Below are 15,850 nucleotides of genomic sequence, written 5' to 3' on the forward strand. Positions count from 1 at the left end.
TTAGCGCTGTAGAAGGTTAAGCAGATGTGCTGTGTCATAGCTGTGTGGTTTGTGGGAAATGTCAGCTCTGTCTCACAAACAGCAGAATATGCACAATACATTTCATACCAATGAATCGGTACGTGCTTGTGTTTTTAAACAAAGAGAAATCCTATTTCTGTCCTCTCTTTCTGCTCTTCATGCGCCCTTTTATAACAAATGGTTTCAACACCGACAGATTCACTCCCACCTAAACAGATATGTAATCTATTTTTAGCTCTTCAAGCATCCTGGAACTGCTAACAGAGTATTTTGCAGCTTTAATTGTGATGGATTATCACAGTTTTAGACTCTGCTGATAGTTTAACAACATTTTCTTGTTCCCAGCCTGGGTGTCCCGATCCCCACTAGGGGTCGCCAAAGCTTAACAGGGGGTCGCAAGGCCTTCTTGATTTTAAGCATTATAATGCATTAAGTTACCTCCATTATTTTGGGTTGCCACTGTATAATCTTTATTTACAAAAGCACACACGTCCAGATGATGAATATGAGGTGCTGGAAAGAAAAGCATGTAAAAGACGGACTCTGCGGACTCTATTTTTTCCGTCTTTCACTGTATAATCTTTGCCTTGGAGGTAAGAAGTCAGTTCTTAATTAAAGTTAAATGTAGATCAGTCGATAACATATTTAACAGAGCTGCTGGAAGAACATTAATTATCACCTTTTATATAAAGTAATGATGGAGTGCATTCCTATTCTCTCTCTCTCGGTCCTCTACTAATCCTCACATTGTCCTCAGATGTTATTTCTCGGTCCTCTTTACTGTTCCATTAAGAGCGAGAGAGGAGAGAGGAGAGGACACTGGAGCTGGATGATAAAAGAGAAACACAGGGAGGAACAGAAGAGGGTCAGGTTATTTCATGAAAGGGCAGAGAGACACATTGTGCCTTTTGTCTGTTAACACTGTTAGTGTCTCTACTCCTTTTTATTTTTTTATTTTTTTGAGCTTTCAGTCTGCCCTCTATTTGTGAAAAGAAATGAGGTCAGGGTGAATCATCTGTGAGTGTTTATGCGTCTATTCTTCTATTCTGATGCCTGCCAAAACAAACTGATAACCACTTACATCAAGGTGTCTTTGATAATCTCTCTTTTGCTGTTATTATAATTTAATTGCACAGTGACAAATACGACATATGCTAAATGTTAACTGTTGGGCACATATAATTGGCTTAAAGTGAACCAAAGTAGCAATGCAGCGATAGTTTTCACTTGTTTGTAATTCGTTTTTCCTGAGTGTTTCACCAAATGCAACCTGGGAAACATTCACTGTGGAATCGGTGAAGGATAGTTGTGGTTTTAGTAGAAAGTAAATAAGGTTGTGGCGTCTTTTTATATCAAATGTTATTTGCAACAACTTTGTCCATAAAACTCCTTATTTTGTTGGAGTCCAAAACCCAAGTATATTAAAATTCGATAAATCTTAAACAGAGAAAAGCAGCAAATCCTCACATTTAAGAAGCTAGACAGTGGAAACTGTGCCTTTGAAACAAGCTGTCAGGATTTCTGTTATTTTGTGATGTCACAAATCTACAAATTATAGATCATTACACAGTTTTAAACCTAAACTTTCTAAATGTATCCCAGTTTATTTCCATTTGCAGTGTATGTGAATGACATCAGCTCACAGGAAGTAAACATAGAGCCAAGCTGTTGCCTAGCAACGCAATTCCGTTGAAATTTTCTAAATCTGAGCGTTTCAGACAGACGGTAAACACAGGCATATTCAGACAGACAGTAAGAGAAAAGTAAAGTTGTTTTTTTTAACATTACAGCATGTAAACATGTTCTAGTAGAAACATAAAATTCCAGTATGAACCTGAAATTGAGCATGATATGGGACCTTTAAAGGGTTGTAGACAGCATATAACAAGAATACAGCTTGGAAATTCCTGACAAGAAGGGTTCAGAAAACGTGTTGGCAGATGTCCTGTCTAGGTTGTAGTTTGATATCTTAGTAGTCTGATACCACTGCTGACGGCTGCTCCGTGTGTTTAACCCCCATTGTAGTGTGTTGATTAGTTTACTGAGTAGGATGTGTGGTCCCCGGCACACAGTTGGCTCCACCCGCTGAGGCGTTACTCAGTCGGGGATGCTGATTGGCGCGCTACCTGGTCCGGCTCTCCAATCCAAAGGATGCCATTTGGGGACTGAAGCTACAAATTGCCGGCCCAGCTCGACAGTCACAGTAGCTGAAGTTTTCAGCCCGTCAATGTGCACTCTTCGTTGTCGTTGTTTCAGAGTTAGCTGTTAATTGTGAAGTCTCCTCTGTAATATTAGTTATTGAGGTACTTGTTAGCTAACTGGAGATGGGGCCAGGCTGTTTGGACTGTGTGTTTTCTTGGTTTCTAACAAGTACTGACTGATAGTGAGGTTTTGTTTCCATTTTTGGTTTCTCGTAGCTCTTATTTTCTTTGGGTTATACTTATTTGATTTGACTTTAACAGCAGTCCGCCTCACGTTTTTATTGCTGTGTTAACTATCTAAGCTCCTTGTAAAGAAATAACTTTATTTTTAACAAACAAATCTGTTTTTTATGTTGCTTCCCTTTTCCTTTATGATCTGAGTCGTAACATGCACTAAACTCAACCTCTCTTCAAACAAAAATGTATTCCATCAGATTAAACCAGCTTTCGTCACATAAAAGTGTACACACAGTAACTTAAATGTTCTCTTCTTCTTCTTTTCTCCAGTTCTCCAAAGAGGCTCTAGCTAATATGTATTCAGCGTACATCGACAACTTTCTCAATGCCAAAGATGCCGTGAGGATTGCCAAGGAGGCCAAGCCAGCGTTTCACAAGTTTCTGGAGGTGAGTGTTGGACTGAGTCACAGGATGTCCTGTTTGGTCTGGGCAGCTGCTCTTATGTGTTGGTTTGAGACATTTTTCTTGTCTGGTGGAAAGAAGCCTTTTAACCAGCTTTTAGAGCCTGAAAAGAGCTTTGTTGTCCCTATTTGTCAATGTTGGGTTTGTGTATATGCTAATGTGCTTCCTGTCGTGTTCCTCCAATTTGTCGACGTTGGTGTTTCTGTGAGTTTTTGTGTTTGAAAGAGAGACACTTGTGTTTAGACACAGGGGCTTAAAATCATGTTTTTCCCCTAATTTTCTCATTTCTAAATCAGATGGTATCAAATTGAATGTGAGGAATGTTTTTTATTCCTCTGCTCAGGAGATCTGGATGATCTAAAAATGTTTTCACAATACCGGAAACTACTAAAATGGATTTTCTCTTTCAGTGAATATAGTTTTTTTTTTAATCTTTCTGGGTGTTACTGTCAGTAGAGACAAATTATAGTCTCTGAAATGTTCTACAAACCATCTCTATGAACCAATTCAACCAGATAATTCGACTTAAAAACCAAGGGATATTTTAGCAATATGTCCAGTTAAATCTGGTTGACCACTGTTACTGTACACTTGCTGTGGTGTGCCACCAAATATAAACGTATGGGGGGAAAAACAGCACAAGTTGGCTGCACAGACAAAAATGTAATTAGGCACCACAAAAACCTGTCATGTCCTCGTCCTGTTCTCAGTTTCCAACCACAGAGAGCTTCGTGCCAGACGGTGGAAACACTTTGCCATCTTGTGGCGGAGACGTGAAGTGCAACACTGACCTGACTTTGTAGACAATCATCTTGTTACTTGAGTCCTTCACCCTCTCTTATATCCATGCTCTCTCTTCTTTCTTCACCCTAATAGCAAAACATGCGTGAGAACAAGGAGAAACAGGCTCTGGGTGATCTGATGATTAAACCAGTCCAGAGGATTCCTCGATATGAGCTGCTGGTGAAGGTGAATTATCTCAAAATATAACTGGAAGTAGCCTCATCCTGTGTTTGGTGACAAGAAGCTCATGTATTTGTGTTTGTGTTGTTTTGTTCAAGGACCTGCTCAAGCACACCCCAGAGGATCACCCGGACCACCCGTACTTACTGGACGCCCAGAGGGACATCAAGCGACTGGCTGAGAGGATCAATAAGGGCCGTCGCTCCGCTGAAGAGGCAGAGAGGGAGACCAGGGTCATCCAGGAGATCGAGGCGCACATAGAGGGAGTTGAACATGTGAGATATTTCTTACTGTTTACAGCTGATATTTGCCTTTTTAAGTGTTTCCCAGTGCTTATTATGGCTTTTTGTGCAGCTATTTGATTCCTCCTAAAAGAGTGACATGGCAACAGTTTACAGTTGTTTTTATGTTATGAAGTGATGATCACATCTCTCTGTATGTGTGTGTGTGTGTGTGTGTGTTAGATCCTGAACCCCATGAGGAAGTTCTTGAGACAGGAAATGGTCATGGAGGCGGTAAGAATTCCTTTCTGAGTTGTCAAATGTTTATAGTAAAGTTTCTAAATTTAGTGCCATGTCTCGGAAAATAAGTCAAAGTAATAGAAATGATTAAAGTAAACTGTATCATAAATATAATATTGTATTAAAGCCCAGGTTAAGATTGTCTGAGCTTTTCCTATCTCCTTCCTCTCTCTGTAGAAGACAGTTGGTGGGAAGAAAGACCGCTCTCTCTTCCTCTTCAGTGATCTAATCATCTGCACCACTCTCAAGAGGAAGTCTGGCTCGTTAAGACGCAGCTCCATGAGCCTGTATGCGACACACACACACACACACACAAACACACACACTATCATAATACAGTTTCCAACCACACTGCCCCCTGGTGTTGTACAACAGGCCATGTTTTCTACCAAACTTGTCTTAATATTGACCTCTTTCTGTCTCTTCTTCTGCTGCTGTCTCTCTCTCAGGTACTCGGCTGCGAGTGTGATTGATACTTCCAGTAAATACAAGTTCCTGTGGAAGCTTCCCCTGGAGGACGTGGAGGTGGTGAAAAGTAAGGCTCCATCTATAGATCGCATGCTGCTGATGGCATGAAACACATCCTGACATCTTGTCATTTTTTTTTCTTCATATGACTATAGAGTGGAATGAGTCTCATGGCCCTGTGTAGCCCTATGAGGATGAGGATGAGGAGGGGCTGTCTCATCAAATATGATCTTACCGTTCAACCTCACTTTAACGCTTTAATTGAAATACATCTCTGCTCCAGGCTCCACTCAGGCAACAAACAAGGAGAGCATCCAGAAGATGATTAGTCGATTAGACGAGGATCTCAGCACTCTGGGTCAGATCAGCAAACTGTCTGAGACCCTCAGCTTCCCGCACCAGGTACTGTGGACCAACACACACACACACCATGCAAACAGCAGCCACAGGTTTTACTGTCTTGTTTAATTACTTTATTTATTATGGGCTTTTGATGTGTCTTATTGTCTTGTGTTCTATGATTTGGTAACACATCTAATGGTCAGAGAGCCATCAATGAAACAGCCTCGAGCATTTCCTTTTTTTTTTATGGTTTCCTTTACTTTCCATCTCCCTCAGTCCCTCGACGAGGTCATAAAGGATCTGATGACGTCGGTGCACAGGGAGCTGTCAGAGAAGCAGTCCCTGGCCTTCAGTATGACCTTCCTGCCCACAAAGCTGGAGTTCACCACAGCTTCCGCCGAGAGCAGCTTCGTCTTCGAGTTCACCTCGCCGGACACTCGGTCCAACTTTGAACAAGCCTTTGAAGACGCCAAGAAGAAGCTGGGTGTGTGGAAAGGCTAAACGTTATTTACTGTACTGTAGCTTGTTAGGTAGACAAAGACAGCAGCATGTGCATGCAATGATTTCATTTCAACATGTCAAGTCAATTTGATTTATATAGACCGTTGCCTCTGTACAGCAAACGACACCATCTGTCCCTTTCGACCCTCGATTCGGAGAAAAAAACTCCCCAAAAAATGCCCTTTAATGGGGAAAATCTGTTCTCAGCTACATTACGCACCATAAATTATTCTCCTTGTAGTTTTCCCAGGCTTCCGCAGACAAAAATGACTAATTAATTTGAATGCTATGATTTATTATTTTATCATTAAAGATTCTGATTAAGATTCATTAGGCCTGGAGCTACTTTATTTGGTCTAATTGTCAATGTGTCATTGTGTTTAGCAATGAATAAGGACCAGTGGGACCCAGAGTTCCTGAAGGCCATTCCTATTATGAAGACACGTAGTGGAATGCAGGTGAGAGCAGCAGGAAGTATCTGCTGTATAATCTGTGCAAATATAGATGATTTATGTCAGTAATTTGAATCAGTTCATACCTGCAGACCAGCTGTCCTTACAGATGTACAAATGTAATCTCCACTCATGCGTTGTTGTTTGTCTCCAGTTTTCGTGTGCCTCTCCCAGCCACAGCTGTCCTGACAGTGGCTGTGAGGTGTGGGTGTGTAACAGCGATGGATACGTGGGACAGGTGAGAACAATCACAGTTGTAAGGCTGTTGATTCTACATGCTTTCTGGTGGAGAAAAAAAACACAATTTGACTTTTGAGAACAGTTTGACTGATGTGATGATGATGTTTTTCTCTCTCCAGGTGTGTCTGTTGAACATCAAGGACGAGCCCACAGTTGAGGCTTGTATTGCTGTCTGCTCAGCGAGGATCATATGTATTGCTGCGGTACCAGGACTCAAGGGAAGGTCAGTATACACACACACACCCACCCTTGCATTAAAAACTCACCTGACACATCACTATTTCTGTCTTCATCTATATTCTGGAGGCAAGGCAATTTTATTTATATAGCACATTTCAGCAACAAGGTAAATCAAAGCGGATTTCGTAAAACATTGAAAGCATCAAGAAACACATTATAAAAGATAAAAAAATAAGATGAAATGGAACATCTAGAAGGCAAAACATAAGATGGAAAATTAAACCCACTGAACAATAATAATAATAATAATAACAAACCAAAAGCTATACACCAAGAGAATCAAAATAAAAACAAGTTAAAATAGAATGAGACAGTTATAAAATACAGGAATAAAGGTTACAGTGCAGTGTAAGAAAATAATACAATAATTATTTAATTGTATAAAAGGCAGCAGCAAACAGAAAAGTCTTCAGTCTTGATTTAAAAGAACTGAGAGTTGCAGCAGACCTGCAGTTTTCTGGGAGTTTTGAACCATTAACCAATGACTCTTTACCTGGTAGGGAGCGTGGATCAGAGCCCACCCTGGCTACGACCTCTGGAGGACCCGGTCACACCCAGCAGCAGCTCCATATATCCATCTCTCATTCATCTCTGGAGCTGACGGAGCGACCCACAGGTTGGTCCTTAAAGGTTTTACAACATGACAAGCAGCAAGAGCTCCTATGTGAAATTAAACAGAGTTGTAACCTGTTAACCTGCTATAGTATAGTCCTATCTTATCCTAATATTAGCCTTTATGAATGATTTGTATTGTACCTGCAGTTTTCTGACATATTTTCATTGATCAACTGTTTCCAGGACCGGGGACGGAGCTTGTTCCTTTTGACAGTGATGACACGGATGACGAGGACTCACCCAGCCCTTCCTCCACCCTACAGAGTCAGGCCAGTCACTCCACCATATCATCCAACTACGGCAGTGAGTAAAAAAAAACACTCAAGTCATACACACACACACTTACTGTATAAACTTTATATACTTATACTTTCTTATTTCCCGCTCTAAGATGACGAGGGCCCGGGCTCCAAGGACATGGCTACAGAGACCACCAGCAGTGAGGAGGAGCAGGAGTTCCCGGTGGCGAGCTCCTACGGCGCTCCGGGGATGTTGGGGGTCGGCGGAGGAGGCCGTGGCCACACAGAGAGCCCCATGGATGGCCGCGCCATGCGCCGCTCCTCCCGGGGCTCATTCACTAGGGCGAGCCTGGAGGACCTGCTCAGCATCGACCCAGAGGCCTACCAGAGCTCAGTGTGGCTGGGCACCGAGGACGGATGGTGTGTGATGCACACACGCACGCACGCACGCACGCACGCACGCACGCACGCACGCACGCACGCACGCACACACACACACACACACACACACACACACACACCATAAAACACACCAATTAAAACTTGAGAATTAACAAAGGTGGAGTAATGGGACTTCAAAGACTTGTATATACTTATTGGTGCACTGATTTCATCACCTAATCTCCCATAATGCTTCTGTTTCTGTCAGCATCCATGTGTACCAGTCCTCGGACAACATCCGCAACCGTAAGAACAGCATGAAGATGCAACACTCAGCCTCCATCCTCTGTATACTGTGAGTTACCTTCCTTTCCACTACTTTACCTTTAAAAAAACAAAAAATTGATTTTAGAATATATGCTGTATTAGACAATTAAATATGTGGAGCGATGGAGGAAACATGGATGGAAAGCTATTTGATGCAGCCTGGTCAGGTTTGTCTCCTTTTGGCCTCAAATTTCCCTGTTTCTGCTACCTGTATATGTTCTTGTGGAGCAAAATATATATATATATATATATTTGTATTATTCGTATCGCTATCTCATTCCTTGTATGCTTTACTTGTACATCATAATTTTCTTTTTTTTCATTTTGACATCCCTCCGTTTCTTTTTCCTCATACAGGTATTTAGACAACAAAGTGTTTGTGTCCTTGGCCAATGGAGAGGTGATCGTCTATCAGAGAGAAGCAGGTAAGTTGGGCGTGTGGAGCGAGTAGAGCTGTTTTTGCCTCCTTTTGATTTAGTTTCTGTGGGAGCTGAAGCTGTAGAGCACCTCACTGTTACCTTTTTCAAAAATCATCCGGCCTGCATCCCTGTGACGTGCACAGACATTTTTGGGGGGCAGGTTCTCAAGCTAAATTATACTCATAGTTATTTATAAAACATTACATTACATACAGTAGCACATATACTTTACTTACTTACATATTTATTTATTTCAATACCCATACTATCATGCAGATGTTAAATACTCAACAAATGATGGACAGGGTTTCGGACCAGCAGAGTGATACAAGTAAACACAACATAAACATTGGGGCTTAGCCTGGAACTCTGTAGGGAGACGGGGGTAGGAATTTTTTGGATAAACAAACTTTATTTTGATGTTTTTTATGCCCTCTGACACCTTATTTACGTGCAAAGTGCATATCTTCATCAATTGAAAAACTGTTGTTTATTTTCCAGATTAATTATGATTTGTGATGCTTCCACACGCATCATTTAAGGATATACATTTGATATCATAGTCTTAGTCTTCCATCATAGTCAAATGCAAGGACAAGTCTGTATGTTAAAAAGAAAATTTAAAAAAAGCACTCTGTAACAAAATGATTTATGTTTCTGTTTTCTTTGTATTCTTTCTGTATAATCCCCCCTTAATCTCAATTTGCAGGTAGTTTCTGGGACCCTCAGTCTTCTCAGACGTTGGTTCTGGGCACGCCCAGTAGCCCCGTCACCAAAATGGTTCCTGTGGGAGGAAAGCTTTGGTGTGGCTCACAGAACAGAGTCCTTATTATCAACACAACTACACTGGTACAAGAGGTAGGTGGAAGGATGGACAGATGTGTGTACGGCTGAATAAATGACGAGGTAGTTTGACATTTCTCCTCTCTCTCTCTCAGCACTGGTTCCAGGTGGGCACAGATAGCAGTCGGTGCGTGACTTGCATGGTGGCGTACGGTCAGGGCGTGTGGTTGGCGTTGCAGGGCAGCGCGCATGTCAAACTGTACCACGCTCAGACCTTGGAGAGCCTGACGGAGGTGGACGTGGCGCCTGCTGTGCATAAGATGCTTGCAGGTAAACATGCACGTGCAGGTTTTTAAATATGTATATGTATGCATTATTTTATTCTGGACAGCAGCTCATATGCAGAGGCTTTTTTTTTCTTAATTCTTCTCTCTTTAATTCACATTTTAAAATGTCCTCTCTATGCTTCCTAAATTTGAATCCACCCTTCTCTCACCTTTACTCCTCCCTTCATCCTCACCTCTGCTCCTCCCCTGACCTCCATCCCGTTCTCTCTTTTCTTTCTCTCCATTCAGGTGCAGACGCGATCATCAGACAGCACAAAGCCGCCTGTCTGAGAATCACAGCATTGCTGGCCTGTAAGGATCTGCTGTGGATCGGCACCAGTGCAGGTAAAACACACACATTTTAGTCTAAGAAATCCAAAATTACAGTAACCTGATATTTAAACTGAATTACCTGAATCAGATGTGGGTAGCGATCATATGCTCCACGTAATATTTTGTGTTTATTTTTGCAATGGTAGAATTTGGGAATTTTACATTGATCATTATTTATTGGATTAAAAAAGAAAGCACATTTTAAGATAGTGTTCTTCCACAGGGGTGGTCCTTACTCTGGGGATCCCAGCGGTGAGCTCAGGAACTGGGGCTGGGACACTGAAAACTCCCCAGTTGCCGATGGGCTCGGCTCACGGACACACGGGCCACGTTCGGTTCCTGACGTCAATCGAACTACCGGAAGGCTTTGACATGAACTTCCCTCATACGGCAGCTGACCCCACAGGTAGTTATTGTTTTTTTTTTTAATTGTTTATTTTTTAATGTGCATTCTGATTTACTTCTACTACCTCCACTTGACCTTTAACCCTACCTCTCTGTTTTCTAGGCCACCAATCCCATAGCAGCAGCACAGTTGACGGGAACCTCCAAAGGCGTGACTCTGCGCGTCGCCGAGCCTCTGCCCTCATCCCTGCAAAAACCAACCATCTAGTAATTTCCGGCGGCGACGGCTATGAGGACTTCAGACTGACCAATAGCAGTGAAACAGTCGGACGGGACGACAGCACCAACCATCTTTTGCTTTGGAAGGTCTGAGACAATAGATCCCGGTTTGAACAACCCGCCCCAACCTCCCCTCTAGCTGAGAACGGCGCACAAGCTCCTGTCCTTTTTCCCCCACCGGACTCCTCACTTTTCGGTGTTGCTGTTTTGGTCTTCTGCTCAGTCCACCAGTCTCTATGTGCAGAATATGGCTGTCAACTCCCTCCTGGACTTACTAATGAATATGATCACTTCAAAGCCAGTTTTTCTTGTGTTAATGTTTCTGATGGTGTGCGTTGTTCCTCACTGAGTGGTGTCCGTGCGTGTGTATTTCGTTTTTTAGTCTTTAGTGAAGGAGACAGAAGAAGACGGAGAATGGGGAAATTAAATTTTCACACATGGATGTATGTTTAGACTGAGGACAAGTGAAGAAGAGACAGACAGAAGAGGACTTTGCACAAGAGGTTGAAGGAGGACATTTAAATGAAGCATGTATTTGTCCTTTGATATTTTCTCTGCTTTTTTTTTTTTTGGACTTGGACATCAACCCTTTACTCCATCATCACGCCATCTTAGCCTGAACCGCACACACAATGCCTCCTGATGATCAGCGTTCATTTCTGCAGCTGGGGGCGGTTCAGTTACGTCTGTGAGCTTTTAAAGGAGTAAAAGTATTCTTGTCGTCTGGACAACAACCCCAAATGGCAGATCTGAGATGAGATATTTCTGGTTCTAGTTGGGTTGTAATAACATCTACTCCACGATCATTGCTTATGGATGTCAGACTTCTAAAATCATCTTTTCTCCTGTACAGGGAGGTCATTAATGTGCAATATGTGGCAAGGGTATCTAGCAAGACACATGCACACAGTCACACACACACATTAATGCACAGCCTCCACTCACTGAATCAGTTTGTGAAAAACATAAATGTGTGTTTTCCACTTTGTATCAGATTTTCTTATTTAATTTTTGTTGTCAGTTTAAGATGACATGAACGTAGATGATGCCCGCTACTGGAGTAGAAAAAGAAGTGCATGGGAGACGTCCCTCCTTAACATGACTATGCCAAAGCCTTGTATGTGTTACAGTTTTGCCATGAAATTTCAGTTTGTTGAGCGGAAATCAGGAGCCGATGTTACTGACTTCCATGACGCTATAGGCTGTGGTAGCAGGTAGTTATGTACAGTATTTATGGTTTTGATTTTTAGCGCCTTCTTTTACAGCACTTAATTTATAGAAGATGTAGCTTTCACTTTTTTGTTTTTGAGTTGAAGAACAAGGAGGCCCTGGCTTGATTAGCAGAATAGAAAAATGGGCATACAGTAGTTTGGTTCAGGCACACAGCAGGGGTGTAACGATACAGTCCACATATGGTTCAGTACGATACACAATACGGGGTTCTTGTTTCGGAGTTGTACGACTCCCCAAACGTAGAGAAACAGATCCAGAAATGAGAAGGTCTGGAAAGTTTTTTGACATGTACTCATCTATTGGCTGTTTGTGGCCGGTCTCTGAACGCAGCTCGATCCTTATCTTGAACCGACAGCGAACACAGTCACTCTGTTGCCTGTTTGTTTCCTTAATATTTCAATTATTTGTCAGCTCTACGTGTACTTATTGTGGCACAGGAAATATAGCGCTAAGATGTATTGTTACACCCCTAATGCACAAACACTGATTTCAGTATTGATTGTTGGTTGGAGAACAAGATGCATGTAGTTTGTTTGTGAGACGAGAGAGTACCCAAGATACAGAGTAGGTCAGAAGGACAAATGCTGAGCATCTGCACGTGCCTTCAGAAGGCTAAAGGTTAAGCCATTAAACACACACACAAACACACACAGTGAAAAGTCAGCTCTCACTCACACTTCAGCAGATTTACAGTATGAGGGAAGTGTTTCTGACTTGTCCTCGCACACACTCACACGTTAGCCTCGGGCTTTGGGGGTTAAGCAGCGATTGTCTTTGATCCCTCCAAGCCTAGAAAACCCTCATTGCACTTTGCCAGCCATCTGGGACCTTCACCTCAGCTTTCCCACTTCCCAAACGCATCCACATTATAGGTTAACTCTCCCAGCTGTGAGAGCAGCTAACAGTTAAGAGGATTGGTTGGTTGTTGTGATAGCTCCTAACTAGATAGTGAGCTCTTGGCCTCTGTAAGTGTAAAAGGCCTGTGTCTGTGTGTGTGTGCATCATCCTCCACAAGTGCTCTGTTATTCAGTTAAAGTATTAAAAGGACCTTGTTTGTGATTTTCTGCCCACAATTGAGGCAAAATTACATGTTGTGGTAGCATGTGAAGAATACAGCAGAGGAAAGTTTGAGAATTTTAGGAAATATTTCAGGGTCGTGTCTAGAAGGTAACCCACGAGTTGGGAAACTCACGAGATGGTTAAAGTTAGGCATTGACCTTGAATAGTTAAGGTTAGGATAGGTCGTCGGGCAGCGAGTTTTCGCGGGAGTTTTGCAAGTTTTTGCCAGCTTTCGCGATTTGTGGGTTACCTTCTAGACACAGCCATGTTCCAGGACTAGTTCAACATTTTAGGAAACACTTAATTCGACACAACATTTGTTTCTTGTTGGGAAGATTGACCCCACTCTTATGTCTGTACGGTCAATATTTTAATATACAGCCAGAAGCCAGTTAGCTTAGCTTAGCATAAAGACTGGAAATAGGTGGAAATGGCTAGCCTGGCTTTTTCCAAAGATACAAAAACAATCTGCCTAAATGCTCTAAAGCTCACTGATCAACACGTTATATCTTGCTTGTCTATTCCATATAAAAAGTGTAAAACTACAGCGTGTCATATTTTACATGTTGTGCCCAATTGATAAATAAGATATAATGTGTTCATTTGTTAGCTTTAGGTGGATCTTTGATTGATAGCTGTTTCCGCTGTTGTCTTTGTGATAAGCCAAGCTATCTCACCGCCGCTGACTCCTATTTAATGAAACCAACGTAAGAGTGTAATCTTCTCATCTAACTCAAAGCAAAAAATGTTATTTCCCAAAATGTTCAATTATTCCTTTAACATCCTCTAACGTTATGGTAGCAGATATGAGTGTTTCTTTATGTTCTGTATGATTCACAACAACATTAATATTTGTGTTCTCAGTGCCAACAGCTACAGTACCAAGTCACCCATGAAAATGCTGTATATCTATGCTGGCTGTAGAGCAACGGAGAGCTCCCTGCAGAGTGGAGTTAGTATATGTTCCTGTGAAAACAGTGATGGTGTGTTTAAAGGAACATGTGTGCGCTATCTCTGCTGGTAACAGCGCTTTTGGAGCTTTTTGAAACTGTGAGTTGGGCAGCAAAAAGGGTCACGGCCCGTCGATGGTGGGTCCCAACTTCACTCAATCTTTAGTGTTTTCAATCTCTGGGGTCTCTGGGTGAAAATAATCACTTAGTGTCCTGTGCTGAAATCGCTGCCATGGTTGGAGTCAATAACTTTCAATTCAGCTGATTCAGAAAGTTTCTTTAAAATCAGATAAATATTTGCCTTAAGAATATATTTTGACGTTTTCCTAGGTACTGTAGTTGCACAAGAATTAACGACTGAATAATCACATTTTCAGCGGTTGCTTTTTAGGTTTTGAGCCCAGTGTAATGACTCCCTTCATTTTTACAGACATACAAGCGTGCACACAAACACACCGCATCTTTGATATGAAGTAATGCGTATTTGATTGAGAGAATGCAGCATGTTGTGTAAGATTTTCACCATCACATCAAACTCATCCTATCATCACTGTAACTCTCGGTAAAACTTGTTAGTAACCTCCTCATGCCGGTATGTGAAAGAAGTCTTTATTGTTGTAAATATTGGTATATATTGCCTTTTTTTCTGTAAATAGTGCACCCACGGTCCTCAATTGTTGATATGAATCTAATGGCATATTTTTTATATATTTGTGTAAGGTTTGTTTATGTTTGTATTTTCCCCTCCTCCTCCTCTCTGGCATGCGCTATCAGTGGCGTTTAAATTATAACTGTCATCCAAAAGAAGACCAGACGGCCTCTTTTGTTGCCAGGGCGACTGACCGATAGAGTTTCGGCATTGATGTTTTCATTCGTAGCCACGTTAGCTCTGAAACGTATATATATGTTTGCGTTGTTACGGACGTCTACAGGAAGGAAAACAACCCGGTCACAACTCTTGTTTATCGCCGTCTCTGGTTGCAGTTGTCATGGTTGCAGTCTATCAGAGTTACGTCCTGTATGTGGCTGTTCTCGTTTTGTCACTGTGGGTTCCTCTTTGTAATTAAATCAGTTCACTGGTGCAGTTTGTGCCTGTTCTTTCTTCAGCTGAGTGAGGTGTGGGGCTCTTAAAATGTGTTGCGTTGTTTGTCATATTTTTTGTTTTACTGATTATCTGCTGAGTAACTCAACATATTTGGGTTTATCAAAACTGGGACAAGGGATATTATCTGAGTTATGATGCTTACATGCACAAAACATAACCGGGATACCCAGGAACACATTTATAACCAGAATGCTAATGTGCATGTGCCTTAAATGTTCACTTTAAAGGAATACTTCACCCACAAAATTACCATTTGTATATCAGCTACTCACCCCATTTTACCTTGAATTCTTGAAGAAAACTTTGTTTTTCTCGCATGCCTACACGGTGAACGAAGAATAAAAAAACTGAGAAAATTCTTAATGAATTGAAGTAAATGGGGGGTCGCGTTTAACAACAGCAAAACTATATCAAAACATCCGTTTACAAACTCTCACTTCCCTAAAACCTGACTATTTAAAACACTTCCGCATAAAAAGAGGCGTGCTATTCGTCCGTGTGAGTCCAAAGTGTTTTAGATCGTAGGGTTTTAGCGGAGATGCATGTGTCAGACAAAACAAGCAAATTGAAGATCTGATCTTGGACTCTGGGAAATTTTGATTTGTATTGTATTTGACTCTGTATTTTTCACTGTTTTCTGAGGAGCCGATTAATCGAGTAAAGAAAAAACCTGCAGATGAATCGATAATGGAAAAAAGTGCAGCCCTACTTTTGCCAACAATTGGCATCACTGCTGGTAAAAAGAACTCAAAGTTGGATACACAACTTTGTGAAGTGACAGTCATTTACACAATCGTAAACATTAAGTGGAAAAAAGCTTTTACCAAAAATGAATTGCTAAACCCAGAAATCCATCTAATAAAGATCT

The 15,850-nt window shown here is 41.6% G+C and overlaps 1 protein-coding gene across 1 annotated transcript in view; it reads left to right on the forward strand.

Moving 5' to 3' along the window:
- The window catches only part of arhgef17 (Rho guanine nucleotide exchange factor (GEF) 17), a 71,268-nt gene extending 56,307 nt beyond the window's left edge, over positions 1–14,961 (forward strand). The window contains exons 4-24 of the mRNA XM_074641878.1: positions 2,730–2,846; positions 3,738–3,830; positions 3,923–4,099; positions 4,289–4,339; positions 4,523–4,632; positions 4,795–4,880; positions 5,097–5,215; positions 5,432–5,639; positions 6,041–6,114; positions 6,263–6,346; positions 6,468–6,571; positions 7,089–7,204; positions 7,387–7,506; positions 7,595–7,862; positions 8,092–8,178; positions 8,508–8,575; positions 9,279–9,427; positions 9,508–9,682; positions 9,928–10,023; positions 10,235–10,417; positions 10,520–14,961. Coding sequence (XP_074497979.1) covers positions 2,730–2,846; positions 3,738–3,830; positions 3,923–4,099; positions 4,289–4,339; positions 4,523–4,632; positions 4,795–4,880; positions 5,097–5,215; positions 5,432–5,639; positions 6,041–6,114; positions 6,263–6,346; positions 6,468–6,571; positions 7,089–7,204; positions 7,387–7,506; positions 7,595–7,862; positions 8,092–8,178; positions 8,508–8,575; positions 9,279–9,427; positions 9,508–9,682; positions 9,928–10,023; positions 10,235–10,417; positions 10,520–10,728 — 2,694 coding nt within the window. The 3' untranslated portion in view covers positions 10,729–14,961. The remainder of the gene's footprint in view (positions 1–2,729; positions 2,847–3,737; positions 3,831–3,922; positions 4,100–4,288; positions 4,340–4,522; positions 4,633–4,794; positions 4,881–5,096; positions 5,216–5,431; positions 5,640–6,040; positions 6,115–6,262; positions 6,347–6,467; positions 6,572–7,088; positions 7,205–7,386; positions 7,507–7,594; positions 7,863–8,091; positions 8,179–8,507; positions 8,576–9,278; positions 9,428–9,507; positions 9,683–9,927; positions 10,024–10,234; positions 10,418–10,519) is intronic.
- The last annotated feature ends 889 nt before the right edge of the window (positions 14,962–15,850 follow it).

The sequence above is a fragment of the Sebastes fasciatus genome, chromosome 7, assembly GCF_043250625.1.
Source record: "Sebastes fasciatus isolate fSebFas1 chromosome 7, fSebFas1.pri, whole genome shotgun sequence".
Lineage (NCBI taxonomy): Eukaryota > Metazoa > Chordata > Actinopteri > Perciformes > Sebastidae > Sebastes > Sebastes fasciatus.